General features: G+C 40.9%; 1 protein-coding gene across 6 annotated transcripts in view; it reads right to left on the bottom strand.

Annotated features, from left to right (window-relative positions):
• Positions 1-17,238, bottom strand: part of ELAVL2 (ELAV like RNA binding protein 2) — a 141,552-nt gene that overhangs the window by 34,249 nt on the left and 90,065 nt on the right. For all 6 annotated transcript variants that reach the window (XM_024996059.2, XM_024996060.2, XM_024996061.2 and 3 more), the window contains one exon: positions 8,932-9,035. In XM_024996059.2, the coding sequence (XP_024851827.1) occupies positions 8,932-9,035 (104 nt within the window). The remainder of the gene's footprint in view (positions 1-8,931; positions 9,036-17,238) is intronic.

Here is a 17,238-nt window from a genome sequence, read left to right as displayed (position 1 = left end):
TAATATAGAAAATGCAAACTAAAAAACAATGAAATATTCTTGATCTTCTGTTTCTGAAAATAACAGGCCAACACAAGTATTTTCTACCTCTAGATCTCAGGCCAAATGTTTCACAGGAGCTAAGTAACCTGGTACCATCTCTACCATTTTATAGCTGAGGAAACTAGACCAACAGACAAGAGCAGAACACAAATCTGGGACTCAGGGCCCGATGTCCTAATGCAGCATTCAAAGGAGCTCTTCTCAAAGAAGGGGGGCGGGGCACAGTAAGGAACAGATTTCCTGTATTGTTTTCAAAACACAGCCGCCTCTCTTGCTTGTTCATAAATAGCATGCCAAGAAACTTTCTGAAGCAAAAATTCCTCCAGGAATTCTGACGCAGTACTTGTGGCTGAGAACTGATGCTAAAGGAAAACCTGGCAGAGGTGGGAGTAGAAGAAAATGGACCACACATGCTTTTCTAAAGAGTCCACACAAATTTACAGAGAGAGAAATGCGCTTTGCTGTGATTTTTAAACTAGCGTCTAGGGCTCAAAGGATCCTGCCAGAAAAACATTCTGGAAGTATGAATGGTCTCCTACAAAACAGAGGTTGAGAAAGTTACTATAATAATTCTTTTTACTGTCCAATTACCATTGAAATGTTAATTCACCTATCTGCTAAACAGGATCTCCAGAGAGCAGTTTTCTTCTCAAACTGGAGGTCTGGCTATCTCCAGTGCTCAGCCTGAAAGACAACAGAGTTCTTCCATCACCAGGCACTGTTCCACTCCCCTGCACCTAACAAAACTGGTTCAGAAAATCTCAGGATACTAAGAGCCCCAAATCAAGGTCTTCAAGAGACTATTCGATTTGTTTATAGTGGTATAGATATCTGAACATCAGTAACGTGAAATGGAAAGAAAACCATAAAAGGCGCCAGCATCAGCCACCATGGCCCATTCCTGGTCCTAGCAGTATTATTATTAGCATCACTGACTCGATGGACGTGAGTCTCAGCGAACTCCGGGAGTTGGTGATGGACAGGGAGGCCTGGCGTGCTGCGATTCATGGGGTCGCAAAGAGTCGGACACGACTGAGCGACTGATCTGATCTGATCTGATATTACTTCTGAACAAGCCCCTTAACCTGCACTTCATTTCATTGGCCAAAGGGCTACAAGAAACTATTGCTGTTTGGGCATGAATCCAGACAAACAGAAGAATAAAAATCCTATGAAAATACTACACAAAAGCAGATACAGCAAGGAACTGAGGCTCTGTTAGAAGGCAGCACATCTACTTAACTTCTCTAGTCAGTCTGGAACAACAGGCTGAAGCCACCAAACTGAGCATATACTACTTCTCCTGGGTTATACATGAACAATAACAAGCTCTACCCTACCCTTAAAGAGCACTAGAAAAGTTAAGCAGAGAAGTGCTAACAGTGCCTTGCATTAGAAATACCTTTGCTGGTGTACATGTATGAAATAGGCAGGAAATGAAGGGCCACGCTTGCGTAATACAATGATCTACAAAATCCCTCCCAAGGAAGATGGGTTAGGTCAGCTGCTAAGACTCCCACTGCCACCCTTCGTGATTCACAAGCAGGGATGGACAGGAAGTGGGCTAGGACACTGACCCCAGGAACATTCGTCTTCAACTTTCCCTCTGCCCAGTCGTAGCCTTTGCCCCAGCAACCATGAAGAAGTACCTTCTACAGAAAAGCTGTTCAGAGAATGCCAAGGTATTGCCCCCTGGGAACTTTCCAATGTCTAATTCCCACTATGGGCAAAGCTTCTAAGGAGCAGAAATAACACAACAGGCCTGAAGTCAGGACCAGGTTCTGGACCCTGCCAGACCCCCTAGATAATAACCACCTCCGGAGATTTTTATGTTTAAAAAAAAAAAAAAAATCAAAGTTGAAAGTAAAGCATTCCACAAAAACCATATTACTCAAAAAAAAATCTATTATTCCTCATCTCATATAAGGACTATGTAAACTGGATTCAATATAGATGTGAGGTTTATTCAAATGCATTGAAGAGTTTCTGATAATCACATGTAGTAATAATACACTTAGAATTTGGCTCTAGAAAGTTCCAGATCATGGGTTAAAAATGAAATTAGAAAAACATACACCCAATCTCATTTTCTTAAAAAAGGTATAGAAATCATTTACTCAAAGTTTCCATTTGTCTCTCCACAGAGATGTGATCAGATAAATAATAAATTTAGGATAACATCTCAAAAGTTGTCAGTTACTGTGAGGTCTGTCCTTCAAAATATTACTTTCAAAATTCCCCAGTCTGGTCAAGATAAAAAGTCAATGATGATCTATACTCTTGTTGAACTGATGGGTACTTTACAGAAGAGGCCTTATAAATTTGTGAAGCCCACACTTCTTCCATAAGCATTTACACTTTGTACCTTCATGAGAAATATCAACTATGTAAATAAGCCACAAGAGCTGGAGGTGGCTTGAGATGCTCAGAGGGATGCAGAGTTTAAATCCAAGGCAGATTTTCCCCTCCTAAGAAACACCCAAATCCAATCCTGTCACTGTTCTGCTGAAAACTCTGGTCCTCCTTTACCTACAGTATAAAACCAAGGCTCCTCACTCAGCCTGGCACACACACCTTTTCAGATCCCTGCCTGCTCTCAGGCTCATTTCCACACCACTCCTCACCCTGCTTTCTCCTCTAATTATATGTGATTTCCCTAACACCCGCTTTCAAACTTCCCAGCAGAAGTATCAGCTCTCAGCTTTCCTGCTGTTATAAAAGCCATACCCTAGAATAGTGAGTGCTGCAGAAACTTTAAACAGAGCAGCCAACAAGAGGCAAGCCTAGAGTCCAACTTCACTCCCACTCCTGTCTCCATGCCCTCCCCTCCACTAATGAGTGGGGAGACGATTTATGCAGCAGCCACCAGGTATTTCCTCAGGTTCGGAATTAAGTTTTATAAAACGACAACTTAAAATGACAGACAAAAACCAACCCCCATCCCAGATAATCATGAACCGAGGGTTGAGACGGACAAGTTTTCCAGTACACATGTTACTGTGGCTGCTAAACGTTCAACAGTGTAAAGAGTTAACTGTTACCGCCTCAGGAGAGGGTGCTGCACTTCCCTCTAAATGCATTCTCAGCCAAACCATCCTATGTGATAGCCATGAGTTCACTAAAAACAGTTATGCCTTTTCTTAGAAAAGAATTTGGAACACTATGGAAAGTTAAGAGACTCAGGTAATAAATAGACTCAGTGATAAGTTGATTCATTATTTGTAAAGATTTTACAGATATAAATAGAATTAAAATGGTTAAAAAATCGAGTGCATCCAAGCTTATACAGCCAGTTAAATCACTTAAACAGTATCAGGGAGAGTAAAACTTTAGAAATGTATAGATTCCTCCTATATTAAGGATACAGTTCACACAAAACAGAAAAACAGTCGACAAACATGACATTTACTAATTGAGAAAAGGATAAGCTACAGGTAGAAAAGGTATAAATTTAACAAAAATTAAAAGCAATACAGTAGCTCAGAAAAAAAAGGTGTATTAAGCTTTACTTAATTGCTCTCTATTAAACTGAACACTTCACAGAATAGACATTACTATTTTCAATTAATATTCCTATTGTTAAGTTTTTTCATATAGACAGAAATGGCAGTTTAATTATTTTAATGAGAAATTACACATTAATGTATGTCAATTAATAATTTTTAAGCAAAGGTAAGGTTTAATCTGACTTATGTCTGATGATTAAGAAAAATCGATTCAATCAAAGTCAAATTTAGGCAGTTTTTCTATGCTAGTAGCATTTCCAGACAGGTTTTTTCTGCTCTGAGAGAGGAGACATGGATTCCTAGGGGTGAGAGTGAAAGGCATTCAGTCATGTCCAACTCTTTGCAACCCCACGGATTATGGAGTCCATGGAATTCTCCAGGCCAGAATACCAGAGTGGGTAGCCATTCCCTTTCTCCAGGGGATCTTCCCAACCCAGGAATCAAACCCAGGTCTCCCACATTGCAGGCAGATTCTTTAACAGCTGAGTCACAAGGGAACCTATCAAGAAAGATGAAAAGTTCTCTATTCCTTGAGATAACAGCTCCTTCCATTGTTGTTTAGTCACTAAGTTGTGTCCGACACTTTTGTGACCCTACGGACTGTAGCCGACCAGGCTCCTCTGTCTATGGGACTTCCCAGGCAAGAACACTAGAGTAGGCTGCCATGTCCTCCTCCAAGGGTCTCCCCAACCCAAGGACAGAACCTGTGACTCCTGCACTGGCAGGCAGATTCTTTACCACTGAGTCACCTGGGAAGCCCAACAGCAACTACTACTTTCAAATAAAGCAAAGCCACTTTGTGGAATAAAACTTGCCAGGCCCACTGTAGAAATGGGGGAAGCTTCGAGTCAAAATATAAATTTTACTGTATATGTGATATTCTCTTTATTCACAGCACTTGATGTTGGGGGGGAAGTCTAAGTATTTTCAGAAATGAGTGTTTTACTCAGCATGAATCTAGGTCTGATATCATTAACCTAGGCAAAAAAATTCATTTTCCCTTAGGAGTGGAAAAAATTGTGCATTTACTCCCTTTTTACTACCCTCCCTAGTAGCAAAAGCTAAAAACATCTTGTAATATCCACACTTTACTTACCAGCTCATTATTAGGGATAACACAGGCAGGCTTTACTCATCATGATTGCCTCTTACCACCAGCCATGTAAGCTGCTGGGACATTAACTCAACCAGGAAAAAAACCTGAACCTTAAAAGAACCGCCATCTTGAACGTTTAACCTATAAATGCCACTGTACATAACAAATCTCTAACATAAGGTGAACTTATTAAGTTTTTCTAATTTCTAAGCCACACCTTTTAAAAAGTGAAGACAGTATGAACTTCTTTTTAGTCCAAATGCTGAATTGGCATTAAAGTAAAATCATGATTTATATTCCAGTTAAGAGCATTATCCACAAGATTATCAAGGTAAAAGATGAAAACAAATGGAACTCTGCATGCAAAAATACCAAGTATTTAGAGAACCCATATACATGTTGGCGGTTCCTAAGTGTTAGGTCTTAGACTCACTGTCAAAAATTACCTGCAAAACAAAAAAACAGATTCCTGCATCTTACCTCTGGACACTGACTGAGTAGATCTGAAGTGGGTCCCAGAATCTGTATTTCTAACTCATCCTCTTTGTGATTTTGCAACCAAGTTTGGGAACAACTGCTTTAGATTTCTCAGTGACTGAGGGACTCTTGCTTCACTCATTGCAGAAATAGTGACTATTTGTCAACATGCCATCCATCTATTACACAAAACCCCACTGGGCTAATGCTATTAGGAAGCCCCAGGAAAAACTGCTAAATAAACCTTTCACAGCACTTGATTCACTGTTTCAATATTCCAATAAATAGGAATTCTACCAAATGCATAGGTGGCTCGGAAGACATGAGAGAAACCTGAGCTCAAGGATGCACCAATACTTGTATACTTATAAATGACACATATATTAATTACTCTGTTGCATCTTTCTAAAGGAAAATATGGTGTCATGGTAACAGTGTAGATATCAAAAGACAAAGATTTGAGTCACAGCTCTGACTTCAACTGCCTGGTCTAAGCTAAACTCTGTGACTACCACATAGGTCTCAACTTTTTTACTGCGGGTAAAGGTTAATGCTTAAGTCTGAACTATATTACAGGTTCCCTTCAATCCCCAAACTTCTGTGATCCCTCATGCACTACTTCAAAAGAAGGGAGAGACCCAACCTGAGGTAGAAAAACCCAGAAAGGCAGCAGCAAGAAGAACTTCAGATGGACTCCAAAAGACAGGATGGCTGCTATTACACTGAGTGAGAAAGAATACGCCAGGGGAGCCATAAAAGCATATATGCAGAGGCTGTGAGTAAGATGAGCTTGCCATGGAAGAGCCAGTCTGACTACTGTGGAGAACAGTCATCAGTGATAACGCTGGGTCACTCCAAAGTTAAGCCAAATGATATGGTAAAACAGTAGGGGGACAGAAGAGAATTTTGAGGGAGAAGCACTATGAGGAAAGTGGTGTTTTTGTAAGATTAGCTTCAGAGCCTCCACCAGGATGGACCGCAGAAAGCGAAAAGAAACTGATTCACAGAATAGAAAACAGAAAGGCTTAAATACAGCTTCAAAAAACTACGAAAGCAGTGAACACTAGGAAAAACCTGCCTCAGATGTTGCATGAGAACACACAACACATCTAATTGAAAAAAATCAGGAAGAACAGAGAGACAAAAATGGTGCTACACAGTTTTGGGAAATGGTCTGCTTTGCCTCAGACAAATCGGGGCCAAACTGAGGCTACCAGCTGTTACTGGATATTTCTGTCGGAACCGCACAAGAGGGGTGGGAAAGAAGTAGCCTGCTGCTTACCTACCAAGCCTACCCCCACCCCAGAAAATCTGAACAGAAGGGGCAGATGTCACGGTATAAAAGCCACAAGGCATGACTGTCCTTTCTTGCACGTATTCTGCCTGAGCAGCTGGGCCCGGAAGAGAAGGCCCGGTGACAGACAAAGAGGAAGCAACTGTCACCAGTGGTCTCTCCACAGGCCATGGACATTTCTTCTATGGAGACCCATTTCTCCTGCATTTCTACCTTCGTATGGACCTTACTGCAAAAAGAACTGATGTAGAACAAAAGAACCGACCCACTAGAAACAAGGGTGCTTATATCTGGAATGGAGAAAGGGTGTGTCAATCCAACCATCAATATTCCATTTTCTTAACCACGTTTCATGAGCAGCAATCCTGAAGTCAACTGACACTGGGGGAGCCTCACAAAAATCTGCAGTAGGATAGAGTGTTCACAAAAGAATAGGAAAAGGTAACTGGACACTGGATGTCTTCTTTTTAAAGGTGTTGATCATTACACTTAGAAATACTATTCAAAGGTTCAACTCTGTAACACAGAGAGTAGGCAAAGAATAGACAATTAGAAAAGAAACTCCAGATTGAAAAACTAAGGTCAAAACAAACAAGTCCTTTGTGATCTTAGAATATACTAGAAATCTAGTAATTAGACATTTCGGACTTAGGACGTTTTCTTGACCAAGAAGCATGTAGAATCTCAGACATCTTACATCACGTATATTTGGGGGTCACTGCATACAGTTTCCTTTAGATGAGACAGAGGTGGGAGGCATCTTCCCTCCGAGCCAACAAATATAAAGAATGAGATGTCAAAACTACCCCAGGCTAATGAATTACCTTCACTGACAACTCTGAGAGAAGCAACTTTTAAACACAAAGATGACACTGCATTTCCAGATACCTGAAAAAATGAGCAGAAATCTCCTAGACAATCCTCTAAGCAAGATGGATACCGCAGTCAGCCTTGACTAACTTCCCCTCACCACTCCAGGCTATGGTCTGAGCTGACTTCTTAAATCAAGGGTGGAAAATAGGTTCCAACTTTAGTCAATTGATAGAGGTTGTCTGGAACACTATTTTGACAAATATTCGGAAGCCACATCCAGACTCAGTGAGAAAGGCTGCCATGATTGATCAGGAATGGCTGCATTGGGCAGAAGAGGGAAAATTGATGGCACGTGTACTAAGCGTTTGCTAGAGGCAACATCCCTTTTATCTTCTAAAGGGAAAGAAATCTACATAGCAAACTGAATTAACTTCTTATGCAGAGAGAATTTACATCAGAATTTCAAAAACTCAAAAAGGCAGGGAAAACATCCATAAAGTTATTTACCATTTGTCATGAAAAGAAAACTATAACAGAAAAAAAATAACCCGTGTGGCATATACACTCTCCTAGTCAGTCTCCTCAAAGTAAGCTGAATCTGCTAGACTAGAGTCCAACAATAGCTCAAGGACCTGCTTTTCTATGACCTGAGAACTAAAAATGATTTTTACATTTGATAATGGCCTGCAAAGCTAACATATTTATTGCCTGGCCCTTTACAGAACAAAACCGTCAATCCCTGTGCTACTGCTGCTGCTGCTAAGTCGCTTCAGTCGTGTCTGACTCTGTGCGACCCCATACACGGCAGCCCACCAGGCTCTCCCGTCCCTGGGATTCTCCAGGCAAGAACACTGGAGTGGGTTGCCATTTCCTTCTCCAATGCATGAAAGTGAAAAGTGAAAGTGAAGTCGCTCAGTCGTGTCCAACTCTTAGCGACCCTGTGGACTGCAGCCTACCAGGCTCCTCAGTCCATGGGATTTTCCAGGCAAGAGTACTGGAGTGGGGTGCCATTGCCTTCTCCGATCCCTGTGCTAGGAGAAACAGATACGGTTTTTCATGCATTTGAGAAGGAAATGGCAACCCACTCCAGTGTTCCTGCCTGGAGAATCCCAGGGACGGGGAGCCTGGTAGGCTGCCATCTATGGGGTTGCACAGAGTCGGACACGACTGAAGCGACTTAGCAGCAGCAGCAGGCAAGTAATTCTCTATAAAGGATGGAAGTTTAATTCAGTAAGATACTTATCTAAGATACTTATCTAAGAAAGTTCCTGCTCTGTCCCTTTGTTAATTAATACACAAGTAATTACTGGGTTGGCCAAAAAGTTCATTGGGGGTTTTCTGTAAATTGTAATGGAAAAACTTGAACGAACTTTTTGCCCAATGCAATACATGTAGTTGGAGAAGGAAACGACAACCCACTCCAGTATTCCTGCCTGGAGAATCCCATGGACAGAGGAGTCTGGTGGGCTACGGTTCATGGGGTCACAAAGAGTCAGACACGACTAAGGGACTAAGCACAGGTACATACATGTAGTCCTCATGAATAAAGTTTCCCCCATCAGGCAACAAACCAAAAAATTCTGCTATGCCTCCCAGAGAAGTGTCTATATGGGCACAAAATGAATAAAAGAACTACAAAGAGACCTTAATTGTTTTCAACTTCTGTTCTGTGAGTAGATATAAAAAAAAAAATGTAAACATACTTTTATTGTTTTGGTTTGAAGTCTCAATCCATTCAGGGTGTTGATAGCTTTCTCTGCATCCTTAGGGTCAATGTAGTTCACAAAGCCATATCCCAAGCTCTGCCCTAATGAAAGGGAAGGGGAGAAAGGCATACATTAGTTCTCCACCGCTGATGACAGACATCCACGTTCGTTCTGGCATAAAGTCTTGTCATTAACGCCAGCGTATGTTCTCAGGAGTAAAAAGAAGTCTACATTAATTCTAGAAATACACATGTGGCCTTTTTTATCTCCTGTCTATTACAGCTTCAAGTTTAAACATCAGTTAGCACACAGCAAGCTGTGCTGTTTAAAAAACACACATCCCCAGTGTTCCATCGCACATGCCCTGCCTAAGCCCCAGCGCCCAGCAGCAAGGCGACTGTGGGTGCAAGTCTCCAGGGAGCTGCTGTGTGGGCTTCACGGGCACGACTTGCTCAGCTTCAGTTTCCTTACACATAAAACTGGAAAGTGAAAAGCATCAACCAAGAATCTGTCACTGTTCTGTACACATTACCCTGATAAATTTACAGCCTTTACCAAGTACAATTATTTCAGAGTCCAAAATAGTGGAGAATCATGAGTATGTGTGTGTACACGTGTAATCTATGTGTGTGTGTGCATAAGTAGATTAATTTTAGAGAAGAGCTTATTCAAATAAACTAAATCCAATTTACTAAAGGGGTCTGAAAACTTAGCTAAGGAATAAAGGGAAATATGAATACAAAGATTTATGGTTGAAGACATACAAGCCCGTAAGAATATGTGGAAAACAAAGAAAAAACATAAAAATAACAGAAAAATTTCGGAATAAGAGTTGCTTCTAATGAGTCTGTTGTTGCTTGTATCCATCATCTGAGACCTCTCACCCTTGGCTCACCGATGTGTCCCGACTCTCAGGGAACGGGAGATAATAAGAGACTGGAATCAACGGAATGCACAGACAAGTCAAGTCAACCCTAAAGGTCTCCATTTTTCAACTCAAGGAAAGTTTCTCAGTTTGACAAGACGAAAAATACTAAAAAGGTGGTGACAAAAAAAGACATTAAAAGGTTTAGTCTACTAAAAGTCAAACCAAACCAACTGAGGGTTTCCTGGAAGATTACCAGTAAAGGTCCAAATGCTTTCTATAATCTACCGTTTTTGGATCAATTTCATAGCAAAGTGAGAGAATATTTTTTTTTAAGTGGCACCCTTAAGTCTAAGTATTGATGAATACAGGTATTTAGAAAGGCCACTCTGGTTTTCCTAACTTGGTTCCTCACACATATACAAAGAGAGAGAGGGAGAGAGAAGAGTAAATATAATACCTAATAACCATGAAAACTTGTGATTATATTTTGAGGACCACTATCATTTTGAGGGGATAATCACTGCTAACTTATACTCTTTGATCAAACATGTTTTCCTATTTTTATAAAAGGGGGTGAGGGGAGACCTAAAACTAAGTTCATTAACTTTTTTCCTCACACTACTCACAGAAATTGTGTTTTACTCAAAGATCTGATTTTTTAAAGTTGCATGTGAATCACTAAAGTTTTAAGCATTCAGCTTTTTTCTAATTTGACATTTATCATGTGCCTACTGCATGCACAGTGGCCTCTCATGAAATGTGCTGCAGTCCTGTTACCACTGACCAGGATTCAAACTGGCTGAACATTAAAAAGGCTGCTCAAGGATGCACTTTATGATGGAAAGAATATGGGCTAGGAGATAAACACACATAAGTTCTAATCCTGGCTCCGCTGTTTACCAGCTGTGTGACTTTGAAGAAATAGCTTAACCTCTCTGAGTCATTAACCTCCTTATTTCTAGAACGTGGATAATTCCTACCCAATGAGACTGCCGAGTCAGTGATGAGAACTTTTCACTATCGATGGAGATAGACCACTCCAGTGAAAAAATAAAGGAAAAATAACATATCTACTACATGTTAAGGAGTTTATACACATTCATTTAAAATTCAACCAGACAAGATGCTACCAAAATAACAGGGGAAGGAAAGGCAAAGTGAACACTGTGTGGTTTTCCACATTGCTATTTTATAACAAAATAAACCAAATTATCAAGCACTGAGTCCATCTCTCCTATCTACTGGCACCTCACTTACATTTTACCAGTTTCTAATCAAAGTCCTTTCTCAATCTTGGTACACTGGAATCATCCACAGCACTTCAAAAACAAAAACAGAAAGTGGTGTCTCAGTCCCTTTCCCCTAATTTTTTTTTTTTCAATTGAAAAAATTTTTTCAATTTTCAAACCAGGTTTCTTAAATCCTAGTGACTCTAACACATGTAATCAAGGCTGAAAATCACAGTTTTAATAGTGAGAGAGAATCTGAGACTGCAAATAAGGATTCTGGGAGCCCTAAGAAGGGCCAGGTGCTGATGGTCTGGGTACGAAGTGACTCTGCAATGAAGACTGCCTGCCTTTTGACAGATGCATTTGTAAAACATTAGTAGATGTCTTTCTTCTAAATACTTCAAGTTATCCATCACTGCAGAGGAACAGTTCATTGCCTACTGAAGTCACTCTCTGGAACAGCAGGGGCCTGCTGGAGTTGTGTTGCTGGGTAAAGTCAAAATCCTGTCTGCTTAGCCATCTCTTGCCCTTCCTCTAAGCTCTTACTCCTAGCACGCTGGGGGCACTCAAAAAGTTTGCTAAATGCACGAATAAGAAGCACAGTGGCTGTTATTCATTTAACCAAAGGCAACGTCATCAATGGGCTTCCCTGGTGGCTCAGACAGTAAAGAATATGCCTGCAGTGCAGGAGACCAGGGTTCGATCCCTGGGTTGGGAAGATCCCTTGGAGAAGGAAATGGCAACCAACACCAGTATTCTTGCCAGGGAAATTCCATTGACAGAGGAACCTGGCAGGCTACATACAGTCCATGGGATCCCAAGAGCTGGGCACCACTGAGTGACTAACACTTTTTGATGTCATCCATGTCACCATCAGATGACCTAGGTCAGTCTTTGATCTGACCCCCTCAAGCAGCCATGGCTAGCACTGAGCACTAAAGAATTGATGCTTTTGAACTGTGGTGTTGGAGAAGACTCGTGAGAGTCCCTTGGACTGCAAGGAGATCCAACCAGTCCGTTCTGAAGGAGATCAGCCCTGGGATTTCTTTGGAAGGAATGATGCTAAAGCTGAAACTCCAGTACTTTGGCCACCTCATGCGAAGAGTTGACTCATTGGAAAAGACTCTGATGCTGGGAGGGATTGGGGGCAGGAGGAAAAGGGGACAACAGAGGATGAGATGGCTGGATGACATCACTAACTCGATGGACGTGGGTTTGAGTGAACTCAGGGAGTTGGTGATGGACAGGGAGGCTTGGCGTGCTGCAATTCATGGGGTTGCAAAGAGTCGGACACGACTGAGTGAACTGAACTGAACCAAATTTCAACTATTGGAAACTGAGTACACTCAAACAATATTTATCCCTAAACGAGCTCTCTGACACAAAGTTTCTAACTTTTTTAGTGCCGGTATTAGGAAGAGCAACACTCATCAATTAGTATTTAAGGTAAGCAAAATGTTATCACAACCCTAAGCAAAATAATATGAAGGGAGATAACTGCTGCTAAACGGCTTCTTTCCTAAATCCACTGCAGTAGATGCACCAACATGTTGGCACTGCAACTATAAGGGAGTTAGTAACTTCACAGATTTTCATTTTCAAGTGAGCTAATCAAGTCAGCAAACATGTACTGAATGCTTAAAATATATAAAGGTATCACAAATGATACAAAGATAGGCAAGCCTCTCCCCATTCTCATTTTTCAGCTGTGTGGTGTTTTAGTGTTTAATTTTAGCCTCACATTGATCTTGTGAGATACTCATTCTTCTTCTGTAAGGAAGTAATGGTATCTGAAGCTGGGTAAGGTCGATCAGTATCCTCAAATCAAAGAGGAAAAAAAAAAAACAAACAAGCAGAAAGTAGTCATCAGAACTCGAATCCAAAAATCTCAAACACTATGTTCTTCTCTCAATTCACGACTAGTTTATATATGAACCTGGACCATCTTCAGTATGCTTGAAATATAATGTAACCACGCATTTTCTAACAGAGCTCTACCAAAAAAAAGTTGTTTTGAGACAGCTGCCTACTGTCTTAAATTCCAGTACTTCTTGTGCAAGTATCAATTTCAGTATATATGAGTTTTTACGCTGTTATTCCTATGACAGTGTAAAGTCACCTGATTTATATAGTGCCTGTTTCAGGTTATTTATTATGAGTGCAGGTTTTTAAAAAAGAAAAGCAGAAGGAAGTCAAACATAAAGAAAAAAATATTTAGCCTGGAACCACTTTCTCCCACTTTTGTATGCATCAGCTAGTAACAGTCATAAACTACCAAGGAAGGCTCAGAAACCAAGCGTCATTTATCCATATCCTCCAAATCTATTTTTCAAGTCATTCTGAATTTAGAATGTGCATATTGACAATCTCAAAACCAAAAATCACTTCTTTAAAAAACTTATAAAGCTCTACATTTAAATTCCAAGTGTAACAATTATGGAAACCACCATGATCAAAAGAAATTCTGAACAAAATAACAAAGCCAAGGCTCACCCCAAAAAAAAGCCTTCAAGACCAATAAATCCTCTTTAGAAGTCAAGAAGTTCCTCTGGTAGCTGAACATCAAAAATAAGGTCAACTTCACTAGTCCTCACAAGCTACCTGTGGCCCCATGGTCCTCAGAGATTTTGAAACCATTCATCCTAGCCTTGGTCCTAACAGCCGTGGCAGGGATTCTAGAACGTCACTACAGAAGAAGCTTTCTGAACAGTCATAGGCCTATGACTTCAAGCAGGTCCTTAAACTCCAGGTTAGTACTGCACTTCAGCACATGGCATTCTGTACAGTGTGTGAATGTGAATGGCTTTTGTTTCGCACCCTTCTTTTTAATCTAAATACATGCCACAGAGAAGGATGGCTTCTTCACAAAAGAGAAAAATCCCTTATCAACTGCTCCTGGGCAAAGGAGAACAGTTATAAACAGGCTGCTTAGAACCATGGTCAAGTGATCTAAAGCACAGAGCTGAAACACTCCAAGGGTCTCTGAATGGGGCTGAGGCGCACTGAGCTGCAGGGGCGTCAGAGCAGGAAGAGGAAAACAGGAAGAGAATCTCTTTAGTGACAGAATGCTAGTGGGAAACACAGTAAACTCCAATTTATCCCAAACTGTGCATAACTCAAAGCAGCAGCCGTTCCCTTGCCACCTACATTGCTTTTAATAGCACACTTTAATTAAAAATTTAATTGCATATTTTAATTAAAAATACACAATCTTCTGAACCCATTTAATTCAAAGGTCACTTTATTTAGTCTTTTCTATTTCAAATTACTACCAATGTTCCGAATATCAAATTACCCCCTCAGGTTTAAAGGTAAAGGCAATAGATCACCATAATTCTTGATTACAAACCTGGTACATTAATTTAATTTTATCCAACCAATATTAAGTGAGATCCTTCTCAACATGGAACTGTGAAAAATAAACTTCTGTATTTAAAAGTCATCTTACATATTTTTCACCAACATTCAGCATTCATTTGTTCAATGATTTTAGAAAAGCTACTTTTTGCTAATCCTGGAGAATACAGCAGAGACACAAAGTTCCTCTTTATACAATTTATATTCTAGTTAGGAGACAACAAAAGAACAAGCCCTACAGTACATACTACAAGAAAATAAGGGCTAAAGAGGAAAAAAGAAGCAGAGTAGAGAGCTGGGGGTGCGGGGTCAGGGCCTCTGACCTAAATATAATGATGAGAGTGGGCCTGGCCTGAATGTAACATTTGATCCAAGACCTGAAGGAAGTAGCTCATAGTCTTATTAGGGAGGCTGTGTAAGCAGATTCATTCCAGTGCACATTCTACCATTGGCGTATCACATCCTACTTGTTCTACCAGCTAAATCTGCCCCACCCCTCCAACCCCCCACCCCCAGGCATTAGTACAGGTCCTCACATACTATTCTAACATGGATTACTGCTACAGTACCCTAACCATCATCCCTTCACTAGACTCCTGTTAACTCCAAAACCAGTCTTTCTAGAAGAAAATCCCAATCATAATCTGGTTTCCAAGGTTATCATCAGTTTCTTGCTCACTTCTAAGACTCCTACAACTATGGATACGCTGAAACTCATATTCAGTTCCCTGTGCCTGGAATACACATCTTCTCCTCTAGGACAGGGGTCCCCAATCTCTGGGACCTAATGCCTGACGATCTGAGGTAGAGTTCATGTAATGATAATAGAAATTAAGTTCAGTTTGGTCGCTAAGTCATGTCTAAAACTCTTTGCGACCCCACGGATTGCAGCATGCCAGGCTTCCCTGTCCATCACCAACTCCTGGAGCTTGCTCAAACTCATGTCCATTGCGTCAGTAATGCCATCCAACCATCTCATCCTCTGTCGTCCCCTCTCCTCCAGCCTTCAATCTTTCCCAGCATCAGGATCTTTTCTAATGAGTCAGCTCTTCGCATCAGGTGGCCAAAGTATTGGAGCTTCAGCTTCAGCAGCAGTCCTTCCAATGAATATTCAGGACTGATCTCCTTTAGGATTGACTGGTTGGATCTCCTTGCAGTCCAAGGGACTCTTAAGAGTCTTCCCCAACACCATAGTTCAGAAGCATCAATTCTTCGGCCCCCAGTTTTCTTTATGGTCCAACTCTCCAAAATGCACAATAAATGTAATGTACTTGAATTATCCCAAAACTAGCCCCTCACCCAGGTCCATGGAAGAACTGTCTTCCACAAAACCGGTCCCCGGTGCCAAAAAGGTTGGGGAGCACTGCCCCAAGGCTTTGTCTAAGACCTTTTCCTGTTGTAAGTTGTTTCACTCCCAGTGCTCACTGTTCAGTGCCCTTTCCTAGTCCTTCCACAGCCCTTGTATTATCCACCTTTATCTTACTACATATGGGTACTGAGTCAATTTGGACATCCCATTGCTCAGACTGTTGAGCAAGGGGAAGTTGAGCATAGATCCTGATATAGAAGACCCTAGCATAGATTATTTGGAGAAGGAAATGGCAACCCACTCCAGTCTTCTTGCCTGGAGAATCCCAGGGACAGCGGAGCCTGGTGGGCTGCTGTCTATGGGATCGCACGGAGTCAGACACGACTGAAGCGACTTAGCAGCAGCAGCAGCAGCAGAGATTATTAACATGCTCACGGAAACAATGAATGAACGAACAAGCTAATTGGGGGGAGGGAGGAGGATGAACAAATGAAGAAACAGCCGTCTGCCTTCCAGGAACTTATGGTTGAGAAGAGAGATGCCCTTATACACATGCTCCCCATCCATGTCCCTACATCGCACCAGATGGTTACAGAACAAAAGGAGACAAGATGCTCAAATGTGACAGAATTCTGTCTTTCTAAGGGAGTGATGTGAGATACATTCCTTTTCAAGCAGTTCATATAAAACTTTTCATATGAAAATTTTCTACAAATACTATTTAAATGAAATCTCAATTTAAAAAAAAATAATGTCACCTAGAGTAATTTGATAGATTTACATAAATCTGTTTCACAAATCTGTAAGTATGAATTATGGGATGTCAGCATATAATTTTGTTGAAAGTGCTTTTTCACTAATATAATTAAGTCTGCTGAGACTATTCAAGTACAAGTCAAATAAAATGCAGAGTGAATTCTGCAAAAACCTAGTAGTTGAATCAACAATAAAAGGTGACTATGCTGATTGATGTGTATCTATTATTTTATTTAGAGCAGCAGTAATAGTTTATGAAATAAAAAAAGACAAAAGCAGCATGACTCTTTTCTAAATACCCCAGGAAGCAGAAACAGGTCACTATGGTCCTCTCTGACAAGCAAGACTATTTGCAAGCTGAGGTCTAATAACGTAACACTTAAAAAAAAAAAAAAAAGGCAGATTGAGAAGATTCACTGTCTCTAAACATGGTCCCTATATAAAGCAGCATCCTTTAATCCCTTAACGAACAAACAACAACAAAAAAATGATATTTAGGAAAACAAGTTTTCACTTCAAGGGGGACAATTTTCATTTTTAAAGACAGACCAAACCCCTTTCCCTCATGCTAACAGCATAACATCATCCTTCCCTGCCACCCCCCCCCAACAATAAAGTTGCAAATGTGTTGTGTTGCTTCAGATGGACTTTCTGTTCTCAGGCGCTGGCCTTGTCTGTCTGTTCAGACAGGCTGTGCACTGCAACTCTGGCACCAAAGCAAGGTGCACCAGACTTTACAAAGGCTCTTTCTTAATAGCTCAGATCTCCTGTGAACGAAGCCACGT

Source organism: Bos taurus, chromosome 8 (assembly GCF_002263795.3).
Source record: "Bos taurus isolate L1 Dominette 01449 registration number 42190680 breed Hereford chromosome 8, ARS-UCD2.0, whole genome shotgun sequence".
NCBI lineage: Eukaryota > Metazoa > Chordata > Mammalia > Artiodactyla > Bovidae > Bos > Bos taurus.
Note: the sequence above shows the minus strand (reverse complement) of the source record. Positions and strands in the feature narration are given on the sequence as shown.